The sequence below is a fragment of the Cnephaeus nilssonii genome, assembly GCF_951640355.1.
Source record: "Cnephaeus nilssonii genome assembly, chromosome: 3".
Classification (NCBI taxonomy): domain Eukaryota; kingdom Metazoa; phylum Chordata; class Mammalia; order Chiroptera; family Vespertilionidae; genus Cnephaeus; species Cnephaeus nilssonii.
The window spans coordinates 57661242-57674414 of NC_137074.1; the positions used below are offsets into that span (position 1 = coordinate 57661242).

The 13173-nt window shown below is 38.4% G+C and overlaps 1 protein-coding gene across 4 annotated transcripts in view; it reads left to right on the forward strand.

The window, feature by feature from the left end:
• The window catches only part of GOLGB1 (golgin B1), an 89808-nt gene that overhangs the window by 25688 nt on the left and 50947 nt on the right, over positions 1-13173 (forward strand). For 2 of the 4 annotated variants that reach the window (XM_079766841.1, XM_079766842.1), the window contains exons 6-10: positions 3700-3825; positions 6190-6312; positions 7426-7539; positions 9298-9700; positions 10628-10743. In XM_079766841.1, the coding sequence (XP_079622967.1) occupies positions 3700-3825; positions 6190-6312; positions 7426-7539; positions 9298-9700; positions 10628-10743 (882 nt within the window). The remainder of the gene's footprint in view (positions 1-3699; positions 3826-6189; positions 6313-7425; positions 7540-9297; positions 9701-10627; positions 10744-13173) is intronic. The other 2 variants (XM_079766843.1, XM_079766844.1) reach the window with 2 other exon arrangements.

Below are 13173 nucleotides of genomic sequence, written 5' to 3' on the forward strand. Positions count from 1 at the left end.
CTGGGTGCATATATATTAAGAAGTGTTATGTTTTCTTGAGGTAGGTCCCCTTTATCATTATAAAGTGTCCATCTTTGTCTCTTGTTATCTTGAAATCTATTTTGTCAGATATAATTATGGCTATCCCTGCTTTTCTGTGGATGCTATTTGCTTGGAGAATAATTTTCCACTCTTTTACTTTGAGTCTGCCTTTGTCTTTGCAGCTTAGATGTGCCTCTTTTAGGAAGCATATGGTTGGGTTTTGTTTTTGATCCATTCTGCAATTCTGTGACTCTTTATTGGTGAATTCAGACCATTTGCATTTAGGGTAATTATTGATGTATGAGAATTTCCTATAGCCATTTTGTCTTTTGTTTTCTGGTAGCTCTATGCCTCTATTGGTTCTTTTCCTTTGTGTTTCTGTCTGTTGTTTTTGTTTGGTGGTATTCCATATTTTCTTCCTCTGTTTCCTCTTTTTTTAAGCTGTGTGTCCTGATTTGTGGGTTTTTGTGTGTTGTTACCATTAGGTTTATAAAACATAAACTTGCATATATAACAAAGCTTTTTTCTTTTGAATGCATCTGATCTTCAACCTCCTTTGCCAGTTCAGACCTTTACACCCTCTCCTTTTATGTTTTTGTTGTCACAAATTAACCCTGTAATTTGTGTATGCTGTAACTTTTTTGGTGATCTTACTCATAGTGCTATGACCTTATTTTCTTTGTTTCAGGTAAAATAACTCCCTTGAGTATTTCCTGCAATTGAGGTTTTTTGGTGATAAATCCCTCAGCTTCTGTATGTCTGGGAATGTCTTTATTTCCCCTTTGTATTTAAAGGATAATATTGCGGGATATGTTATTCGTGGCTGGTAATTTCTCTCTTTCAGATGTTTGAATATTTGGTTCCACTCTCTTTTGGTTTATAGAGTTTCTGCTAAGAAGTCGGATGAAATTCTGAGGGGTTTTCCTTCTTTTCCCTGGCTACTTTGAGCATTTTTTCTTTGTCATTAATTTTTGACAGTGCCTTGGAAAGGGCCTCTGTGGATTAAGATAACTAGGCGTTCTGTTTGCTTCTAGGATTTGAGGATCTAGTTCTTTTGATAGGTTTGGGAAGTTCTCAAACTTCCACTATTTGTTTGAATAGACTCTGTTCTATGCTCCCTCTTCTCCTCCTCTGGAATGCCTATAATTCTAAACTTGCTTTTTCTGATGGAGTCAGATAATTCTCATGGAGCTCTTTAATTTTTCTTTATGCTCAGGTCTCTGTCTTCTTCCCTCTGTCATTTCTAGATTCTTATCTTCAATATCACTTATTCTTTCCTCCATCTGGTTGGCTCTGTTTTCTATGCTCAGTAGTTCACTCTTAATCTCCTTAATTGCATGTCTCCTTTCCAGGATTTTTTATTGGTTCTTTTTTAAAGTTCCAATTTCTTTGGTAAAGTACACGTCTTAGTCATTGATTTGTTTTCTGAGTGCATTGAATTGCCTGTCTGTATTTTCTCACATCTCATTGAATATTTTCAGAACTTCAATCTTGAAATTTCTGTCATTTATATCACATATTTCCATGTGTTCCAGCTTGGTTTCTGGAGATTTTTCATTTTCTTTCTGGTCATCCTCATTACTGTGGTTATTCTTAGTTTTTGCTGTCCTTTGCCTATACCAGTGGTCGGCAAACTGCGGCTTGCCGCGATTTGCCGCTCTTTTGACTAATGAGTTTGCCGACCACTGACCTAGACTCTCGATTCCAATAGTTAAAGGCTGTTGTTGTTCCTTGTGATTAAGCCCCTATACTAGTGGTCGGCAAACTCATTAGTCAAAAGAGCAGCAAATCACGGCTTGCGAGCTGCATGTGGCTCGCAAGCCACAGTTTGCTGACCACTCACTGGCCTATACATTTCTCTCTGAAGTGATAATTCTATTTTCCAGTAGATTGTGCTGAATCGCAAGATTTTTTTTTTTTTACCTCTGTGATTTCCCCGTCTTGAACCTCAACAGCTTCCATAAGACAGTCATGCTGCTTGTGGGTGAAGTTTGTTTTGCCCTCGCCATAATGGCTATCCCTGACCTCTGTGGGGTTCTGCCCCAAGTACCTCTCCTGGGTATGTCACAGAGGGAGACAGCAGTTCTACTGCAATAGCTCTTGGTTTACAAATAATATTCTCCTGAACCCAACTCCAAGGGCAGTGGGAGGCGAGTTTTGGAGTCCCAAGAGACAGCAGGACTCTGTGGTTCCGTTTCTTTGTCTGAAACACCACTGCTGGCTCAATAGTCCGTGTGATAGAACCCCATGCTTTGTCAGGCATCTGCTGACTCAGACACTGTTCGCTCCTTTGCTGCTAGCCTTGCTGGTCTGTCTGCTCCTCCGCCACCCACTATCCCCCCAATAGCTCTGTGTTCTGGCCAAAGGAAGCGCCTGCTACTGCTGGCTTCCCTCTCCCGGCAGGCCATATGTGCTTTCTTCACTTCTCATCTCCCTGTTTATTCCTGGTTGTCCACCTTTAGATGTTTCAATGTGTGGATTTCTCAGTTACGTGTCTGTGTTAAGCAGGAATTTCTTTGTTGAGTTATAGTTGGTTAACTTGTTGAAATTTCAGGGGTAGAGAATAAGAGGCTATCCCATGCCGCCATTTCTTTAATGTCACTTCCTTAGTGGTTTTGTAATTGTGACTTAGGGGCGTTGACCTTGATCCTTTCTGCTCCTTATTTTTTGTGTGAAATCAATTTTCCTCAATGTTTGAAAGGAATCTTAGTTCAGGAAAGCTTTTTTGACTTGTCTCTTCTGTTGTTTTTTTGTGTTGTGTTCAAAGATATGACTGTTGGATTTCTAAGATTTTCTTGGTTATACCAAAACATAGTTGTGTTTAGTGGAAAATTGTATTTCTTCAGTTTTTAAATTAAAATTAAATAATGTTAGTAACGAAATTCCTTATTCATATTAGGCATATTTTAAGCCCTTTGTAGTTATATATGGCTAGTTGATAATGAGTTATGTAGCACATGTATAGACCTTTTTCTTCTATGTTGGTTATCACTACTCTGCTTAATTTTCATTTCATTTCTAGACATTCTTAGTATAGGTCTGTGTATTGTAAGGCAGCCCTGCTAGGTCAGTTTTGAGAGTTCAGAGGAACTAGGTTGTTCTAGCCTGTTAGTCCTTCTTACTGTCGACCCCTTGCATTTACCCAATATTAGAAAATGGGCAAGTCCTGCCAATTTAAGCTGCTGTTAAGATTGGACAACTGTGTTTTCCAGTAAGTGCTTATTGGCTCTTTGGGGGTTTTCCTGTTCTCAAGGCCATCAGATGTTGCTCTATCGCTTCCTCTCACAGACTCTAACACCAGGTCTTGTGCCTTTTGGCGGATTGCCCCTAATTGCTTATATTTTGGAGTTTGTGGGACTATCTTCCTAGTTTTATTATAAATATTTTCTGTGGGTTTTGGTTTTGCTATCTAGTTGTACTGTCCCTTTCTGTGTGACAGACATTTTCATTTATGTTTTTGTGAGAGACATTTTTAAAATGCTGTTATTGCTTTTATCTTCCTGAAAAATAGTTTGATAATCATTCTTTAAAAGCTGCAATGCATGCACTTCCTTTTTGTGTTAAGAGGAAGTTAGAAGGATATTGGTAGGTATTTAGGGTGAATAAAAAAGAGAGGTGAAAGAATTAAGAGTGCTAATAGTTTGATTAAATAATCTTTTTTTCCTTCTGTGTCTTCAGTTTGATAAAAGTTCAACAGAGATGGAAGAATTTTCAGTATTGAAGCAACAGCTCCAAGAGAAGGAGGAACTCATTAGCACTTTGCAAGGCCAACTCAGCCAGACACAGGCAGAGCAAGCTGCTCAGGTAGGGTGGAAGGTACCTCATAATCGTTCGAATAAAGAATCACGAAAATCTAATGGGTTAATACATGACAAGTCAACTCAAACACTCACTTGTAAAACTGTAGTTGATGAAAGTATAAAGCTAGAGTGTTATACTAGAAATTAGAAGGTTGTGGTAGAAGAAGAATTAGAAGTGTTACTTACCTTGATGAATTTGCCATAACCTAATTGATATCTGTTTCTTAGTTTTACAGGCCCAGATATTTGATTTTAATAGCACCCAGAGATTCAGTCTCTTAGGAATTGGTTCATGCTAAGTTCAAAAGAGACTGATAGATAAACTAAAAGAAATACAAATGATTAGGTCCATTATTTCCTTTTAATAAAATCTTAATGGGGCCAAAACCGGTTTGGCTCAGTGGATAGAGCGTCAGCCTGCAGACTGAAAGGTCCCAGGTTCGATTCCGGTCAAGGGCACGTACCTTGGTTGCGGGCACATCCCCAGTAGGGGGTGTGCAGGAGGCAGCTGATGGATGTTTCTCTCTCATCGATGTTTCTAACTCTCTCTCTCTCCCTTCCTCTCTGTAAAAAATTTAATAAAAAAAATATATTAAAAAAAATCTTAATGGGAAGTTAAATTATAATCTATAATCAGAAGATTACGTAGTGAGTATTTAATGAGAAAGTGGTATAGTTTATGTGGTTTAATATTAAATGGAACTCTAGTATCCAGTGACATTCTTCATATGTTTTTCTTCTACCAGGACCAGAATGTTTGGACTGGTGTCCTCAACTCTTTCTCTTTGATTATTGTTCTGTATTTCCAGTTTTACTACCTACCCCTATATTTTTTCTTTGGGAATGCTTTTGACTCATGACACATTTCTTTTTTTCCTGAAGTGCCTTTGCAGCAGATGTTTACTTTATTGATAACTTGCAGTATTAGTGGTGCCTTCTCTCTGTAGGTGGTCTATTGCTGTATATACAGTTAAAACTGTATGTTCTGAAATCCTTAATTTTACCTATTAGCTTTTGTTGTGTCCTTTTCATATATAAGCACTATGTACCATTTAGGATGGAAAATACAAAATATAAATTTACCAACAAGTGGCTTAAAACATGGAAAGCCAAGATATATAAACATATTAACAGATCCATCATAATGCAAGTCATTCCAAGTAAGTGCATAGCAACAGCAACACAGACTGAAAGTATTTTGGAGAGGTGAAAGTATTTTGGAAGGTGAGTGTGACAAGAGTTCAACAGAAACTTAGGCAAAATTGTGATGGATAGATAATGTAATATTCTTGACAAGGTAGGGGAAGGTATTCCATTTGTGGAGAATGGTATGAGCAAAGTCTCAGAGAGGAAAAAGACTATGGTATATTTATGGGAAAGGATGTGTATATGTGTTTGGCTAATGAGGGGACTTCAGTGCCTATACACTTGAAACATAGGATTCCAAGTTCATAGTGATGTCAGAATTCAGATAATCATAAAAATTTTGAAGATCTTTTCTTACCTGAAAGGAAAGCCAAGGTCAAGTCAAGGTGTCACGAATTGAGAAATCAGCAATAGTTAAGGACCAATGCAAAATGGACGCCTAAAAGCTGGTGGGCATGCTCAACCAAAGATTTTAATGAAATGAATAAGCAGGCACACACACATGTGTGTGCAAACACATGCATGCACACACACACAAAACCTCAAAACAGCACTGATACTGAGCAGCTCACAATCAGTCAATATATTTTTATTTCATTCTATTAAGAGCCAGTTATACAAGTGAGGATGATCTAGAACTCTTCAAATAATGACAACTAAAAAGATCTATTTGGGGAGGTGGTGTGGGTTGGGAAATACACAAAGTTCTTTGGTAGAAGCAATTCTTTGAAAATAAGTCTAGAAAGAAAGATTTATATTTTCTGTTGCAGAGAATCCTGAATAAAAGATCCATTAGTTTGAAGTTTGACTTATGAGAATTTGAAACTTTTCGAGCATGAATATAACATTGAAAGAAGTGTCTAGGGCTTAACAGAAATCTAACTTCACTTTGTATGTTTAATTTTCTAACCTCCTTGAAACTTTAAAAAATATATAACTATTGAATACTTAAACATTTCTAGCAACCATGCAAATATAATTTTCTATCAGAATTTATATTTAGGGTGACTTCTGAATTTGATAATAGGCTTTCTGTCTCATTTGGAAGTTACTGTCAGGCCTGCCTCTCTTCCAACATTATCAACTTTGACATTCAAACTTTAATTAGAAGAACCTATTGTTTATCAGTTCTCAGTGTCAATCTTTGGAGAATAGTCTGTGAGTTTTGTTTGTGATATTTGGGGAGTGTAACTTGTATAGTTTCTCTGGTGTGTGTCTTTAGTTGAGTTCCATGCAGCAGGTGGTCCGAGAGAAAGATGCCCGCTTTGAAACACAAGTTCGTCTTCATGAAGATGAGCTTCTTCAGTTAGTAACCCAGGCAGATGTGGAAACAGAGATGCAACAGGTGTGTTGCTAAAACTTAGTAGAATGACTATCATTTTGGTTAACATTTAATTAAATTGTCACAGCCATTTTTTCACCATTACCCACTGCTCTTCACATGGTCTTAGCGTGCTCCTTAATGGGCTTCTTTTTGGTGTCCTTGTCTTCTGTTGCATATTGATTATTTTTTTCTTATCCTTACCTTGCCTCTTTAACCAGGTTGTTGGTACTCAAAAGCTGAGTTTAATTGGCAAATGTATGTGGTAGTCAGAAATTGGTTTCTCTTTGGTTTGCTGATCATAAGCTATTACCTATGTGCATTAAAAACCTGATCCAAAGCTTCAAATCAATGAAGCCAGTTTTAAATGTTCAAAAATTAAATTCAAATAGGATTGATTTTGAAACCAGGAAGTCTTTCATCAAGTCAATATTTAAAAAAAAATTTATTGAATCTCTTTTGAGAATTGGCTTCATTGATTTTGAGCTTTTCAACTACTAACTCAAAGGTATTTGTTTCTGTTTAGTGTGTAGTGCAGTGTGGTACCTAAAAGGACTCCAGTGGCCTTTCAGGATTGATCCATTTAATTATTTTGAGTGAAAACTTTTCCAAGTTCTAAGCATTCCTTCAGAATACACCATTAAGGTTTCAGAAATCGACACTTTTTAAAGTAGAATATTAATGTATACATGTATCATAGATTTATTCATTCAACAAATGTTTATTGAGTGCATGTCCCGTGCATGACACTAAAAGAAAAATGGTTCTTGCCTGCAGAGAATGTTTTCTTTGGTGAGTGAGATATATATGTACCTGTGTTATTTAGGTACAGTACATTGACTATATAATTTTAAAAAGTGGATGTGTATCATTTTCTTTAATTATTAGAAAGGCTCCCTAATTCAGGTACTTGCTTGCGTCTCAGTTTGTTGGTTGTCAGTGCTCTGGAAGAGACCTTTTTCGAGATTCTTTCTTGCTGCTGGTTGGGGAGCATGGCATGCTGGTGTCCCACTCTTTAATCTGTAATCCTCAGTGTCCAAAAATCTTAAGTGCACAAATATTCATGACATTTTGAAAGGTAAGCAGATAATAGTGCTCATGTGTTAGCACATTATGTCTAAAATGTTTTCTTCTCAGAAACTGCGGGTACTACAGAGGAAGCTTGAAGAGCACGAAGAAGCCTTGTTGGGCCGTGCTCAGGTTGTGGACCTGCTGCAACAGGAGCTGACTGCTGCCGAACAGAGAAACCAGGTACTGCCCTCTGATCTCTACTGTCCGCCTCGGCACTACTCATTTCTACTTTAGTTTGCCAGGTAGCAGGTATAAGATTTTTGTTATAAGTTTTCAGAGAATTGATGGCATTTATTCATTCTTTCAACAAATTCCCTGTGGTGGTGATTCATTGTAAGCAAAACAGATACAGTACAGTTTTTCCCCTCGTGAAGCTTACATTTAACATATTTTTTTAATTTAATATTTCCTGTAATTTATTTCTTTTTTTACTTTATTTTTATTGTTGACACTATTACAGATATGCCCATTTACCCCCCTCACCTTTGCCCACTCCAACCGGCTCCCTCCCCGCCCCTTCTCTTTGCCCATCACTACACTGTTGTCTGTGAGCTATGCATATGTGTTCTCTGGCTAATCCCTTCACCTTCTTTCATCCAGTCCCCTCCTCCCCTCTCCCAATGAACTTACATTTCATATGTTTCTTTGCTGTTCTTTTCCTTTGTGATTTTAGACCTAGGGTCTTACTTTCTCTTGAATGTCATATGTTCCTCTGGTGATTCTTTTCTATCAGTTTACCTCTTCTCTGCCTTGAATGATTCTTGTGCTTTATGTACTGTCCCTTCTTTGTTTTTGCTGGTTGACTTTCTGTTGGATTGAATTAATCCCACCATTTTGTAATATTCCCTTGAATCTAAAGGTGATCAAGGATGCTGATGTTCTAAGATCTTAAACTCAAGTATTCCATTCCATGACTGTAACCCACCTTATTGTTCTCTTTCTTAGACTTTCCTAACCTTTCTTCTCATTGAGTTCCTTGATCCTTTCAGTTTGTTTCTTTAGTATTAGTTCTTTTTGGCCTCTATTTTTTGCCTGTCCAGTATAGACCCATGTTCAACTATTTTGGCTATTCTTCTACCAGCTCTTGGATTCCTTGTGTCTCTGCCTGTCACATTTAAAAAGCCACATTGTAATGTGGAATTGGTGTCACAGTTCACATTCTCTGCTTGTTCACGTGAGTGCAGACGCTGCTGGAGAAAGTCAGGCATCTCCTTTCTTCTTAATTTTCAACTCTTTTTAAGAAGGACTTTCTTGCATAGAAACATGTTCCCTTATCGCCAATCCTAACAAAAGCCATACCCTGACACTGAGGCCCCTCTCTGGCTGTCATCGGATAATCAGGTTCAAATCCCAGTTATGTCACTTACTAGATTGGTACTTGATAGATGATTGCATATATGTGACTTTTGGTAAATTTCCCTCCTTCTCTGCTCCTTTTAGTATCTTTTAAGTATCTCTTTCGTGGTGTCTATAATTTTGCATTGTAATGATCTAAGTGTGACTCTTCCACTGAACCACTGAACTCTGAGTCCCTTGAAGGCAGGGACTAGATTGATTGATTGATTGATTGATTCATTCATTCATTCATTCATTCATTCATTGTCTTTTGAGTACTATGTACTCAAAATACCATATACTGTGCTATGTGCTAGAGAGCAATGTTGATAAGACAGATACAGTCTCTTTCTCTTATTGATTTTATTTTGTATTGGGAGAGACAGAAATTAAAAGATAATGACTCAAATAAATATACAATTAATGACACAAATAAATACAAACTCTCAAAAGTATCAAGAAGCAAACATTGAGGGTCTTACACGGTTGTAGGTTTGGTGCTGAGTGTCTAGCCCATGCTTCACCTAGAAGAGGCACTTCCCTTTGCTTATTGAGATGAAAGAATGAATTTATGGTTCAGGAGACTTTGTCTTTTTTTCTTAGGTTCTCTCTCAGCAGTTACAGCAGATAGAAGCTGAGCATAATACTTTAAGAAACACTGTGGAAACAGAAAGACAGGAGTCCAAGATTCTGATGGAAAAGATGGACTTTGAAGTGGCAGAAAGAAAATTATCCTTTCATAACCTGCAGGAAGAAATGCGTCATCTACTGGAACAGCTTGAGCAAGCAGGTCAAGCGCAGGCTGAACTTCAGTCCCGGTACAGTGCTTTGGAGCAGAAGCACAAAACAGAAATGGAAGAGAAGACCTCTCACATTTTGAGTCTTCAAAAGATTGAGCAAGAATTACACTCTGCCTGTGATGCTCTACAGGATGAAAATTCAAAGCTGCTCCAAGAGAAGAGTGAGCAGGCACTTCATTCAGCCCAGGCCATTCAGCAGCTGGAAGGTCAGTGTTTGATTGCTTTTGAAGCTCACTTGTCCAGAACTTGAGTGCTCCTACTTCAGAATTTTAGGGTTAATGGCATCATTTGCTCAAACCAATTGAATCAATAGAAGGATTAAGAAAGGCATCTCTTCTGAACTCTTTGTTCTGTTTCTCCTGTCTCTGACGAAAATTATAATCTTGCTTAATACTATAATTATCATTACAGTACTAAAAACTATTGATCATGATGTGTCAGATATTTAAAGAAATGCTATGTGAAATATGATTGGGGTCTGAAGGTTTCAGTGACTGAATTGAGTAGGATTTGAATTAATTTGTGGATAACTCAGGCCAGATCTAGGTGCATAGGTAGGGGGACATGGATCTGAATCCTTTTCTTATAATTGAAAATTTCTTTTTAAAGAAAACTTATCCTTTATGAAGGTTTAAGAAAACATTTTTTGAAAAAAAATGTTGTTATAATAAGAGACGCCTCTAATTTAGTTTAATTCTAATAGATTGGCATATACCTAAAGAAAAGAATTAAGTTGAAGGTCTGTATTGAAGAACTGAACATTAACTAAAAAGCCTGGAGGCGCATAACATGGGAACGATGTGTTACAAGCACACTCCCTCTTAAGTGAACCACGTTCATGTTTAAAACTGCTATAAAATCTCCAGGGGCTTTGTAACACTTCAGTGAAGACTAAAGAAATAGAACAAAAAATGCCATGTAGGCCTGTTTTATTTTACCTTTGAAGCAAGGGGCTTACTGAGGATGCCTTTTGGTCCTTGAGATCATTTAAACAGTTTAAAAAAATGTTGTCATTGGTGGCATAATTGTAATCAAGAAAAGTAAACAGCATATTATGTATCCCTAAAAAATAATAACTCACTAAGTTTCAGACTTGAGGCAGAGATTATTTCTATTTATTTTCTTTTCCTTAGAGCAACTCGAGCAAAAATCCAAGGAAATTAGCCAATTTCTAAATAAACCAACTTTGCAGAATGATGAAACAGCAACTCAGACTTCTTTCCCAGATATTTATAATGAGGGTGCACAGGTAATTAAATGCACATTTATTATGAATATGGTCTATTTGTGTTTGGGTGTTCTAATGAGAATTTATTCCAGAAGGCATAAATTCTGTCCTTTAGGCCTGATAAAATGCTTTTTTGGAAGGAATCAGGAAAGACATTAATTTAGTGTCTCAGGAACAAATAATGAGAAAAAAATAGATAACAAGCACCATGATTTCGGGAGCCCTTCTGATTCTAAGATCTTAAAAGTCTGTATTGGAGAGTAATAATTTCTTTTTTAATCTATAATCAGTTTTCTCAGTTGAGAAGGCAATTTCATTTTTGGTAGGCTGAGATTTGATCAGGTTTAATGCTTGCATTTTAGCCTAACCAAATTTATTAGTGTATTATAGAAATCATAATGTTCTCATTAATTAATTAACAGTAAAACATTTAATTACCAAGTGGCCGTTGATTGGCCAGTATTTTCTTTCTACCTTCTATAAAAATTTTTGTGGGAAGTTGGTTTATAATCACAAGAAGGCTGCTAATTAAGCATGAATATTAGAACAAAGGGAGTTAGCTTGATGATCTTAATTAGCTAGTGTCAAACTAGGATACTTGGATTCATTCATCTCCATGTATAAAGATAAGAATACTAGAAGCCCGGTGCACGAAATTTGTGCACGGCGGGGGGTTGTCCCTCAGCCCAGCCTGTACCCTCTCCAATCTGGGATTCCTGGAGGGATGTCCGTCCGACTGCCCGTTTAGGCCCGATCCTGGTGGGATCGGGCCTAAACGGGCAGTCGGACATCCCTCTCACAATCCAGGACTGCTGGCTCCCAACTGCTTGCTTGCCTGCCTTCCTGATTGCCCCTAACCGCTTCTGCCTGCCAGCCTGATCACCCCCTAACCACTCTGCTGCCAGCCTGGTTGATGCTTAACTGCTCCCCTGCCAGCCTGTTTGCCCCCAACTTCCCTCCTCTGCCAGCCTGGTCACCCCTAACTGCCCTCTCCTGCAGGGTTGATCACCTCCAACTGCCCTCCCTTGCAGGCCTGGTCCCTCTCAACTGCCCTCCCTTGCAGGCTTGGTGCCTCCCAACTGCCCTCTCCTGCTGGCCATCTTGTGGTGGCCATCTTGTGTCCACATGGGGCAGGATCTTTGACCACATGGGGGCAGCTATATTGTGTGTTGCAGTGATGATCAATCTGTATATTACTCTTTTATTAGATAGGATAGAGGCCTGGTGCACGGGTGGGGGCCAGCTGGTTTGCCCTGAAGGGTGTCACAGATAAGGGTGGGAGTTCCCTTGGGGTGTGGGGCAGCCTGAGCGAGGGGCCTGTGGTGGTTTGCAGGCCGGCCACGCCCCCTGGCAACCCAAGGGGAGGCCCTGGTATCTGGAATTTATTTTCCTTCTATAATTGAAACTTTGTAGCCTGGAGCGGAGCCAAGCCTGGGGCTCCGGCAGCCATTTCTGTGGCAGTTAATTCACCTTCTACAATTGAAACTTTGTAGCCTTAAGCGGGTGAGCCCGGCCAGGGTGTGCGGAAAGCTTTGCTTCCCCTGTTGCCGCCGGCAACCCTGGCCTGCTCTCTCAAGCTCCATTCTGCTGCCATTTGTTTGAATTTGTTTACCTTCTATAATTGAAACTTTGTAGCTTGAGTGCAGGCTTAGGCCTGCAACGGCTATGGAAAGCTTGGCTTGCTCTGTTACCTGGGAAACCTTGCTCTGTGTGGCTGTAGCCATCTTGGATTGGGGTTAATTTGCATACTCGCCCTGATTGGCTGGTGGGTGTGGCTTGGCTGGTGGGCGTGGCTTATGTAGCAGAGTGGTGGTTAATTTGCATATTACCATTTTATTAGAGAGGATATCTTTCCAAACTGACAGACATATTGTCTAGCAGAGTCCCACGTTCCCTGGGCAGTACTGTGCACTGATTAAAACTTTTGTTTCCTAGTTTCTAGCATCTAGGCTTTCCAATCGCTTCTATTCTTTCATTCTTAACTTTTTCCTCCAATGTTTTGTTAAGACATTTTAAACAATTCAAAAAAATTGAAAGGACATGAGTATACCCAACATCTAGATTCTGTCACTAACATCTTACTGTATTTGCTTTACCAAATTTCCATTTATCAATCCAGTGAGTCATCTTAATTTTTTTACACATTTTATGGTAAGTTGTATACACTTTTCTCTAAATATCTCAGCATGCATGTTATTGACTAGATTTTAATATTTGTTTATAGTTATTTTGAGGATTTATAAAACATGAAATGTAAAAATATTAAGTATACCATTCATTGAGTTTTGGTAAATGCATATACATGTGTTATCCAAATCCTTAACAAGATATATTATTACAATAGTATCCTCATACCCCTTTTTTTAAATTGGGTTTACATTGGTTAATAAAATTAAATAGGTTTCAACTCATATCATTTTGCAGTCAATCCTACCCTTCCTCTCCAGAGAC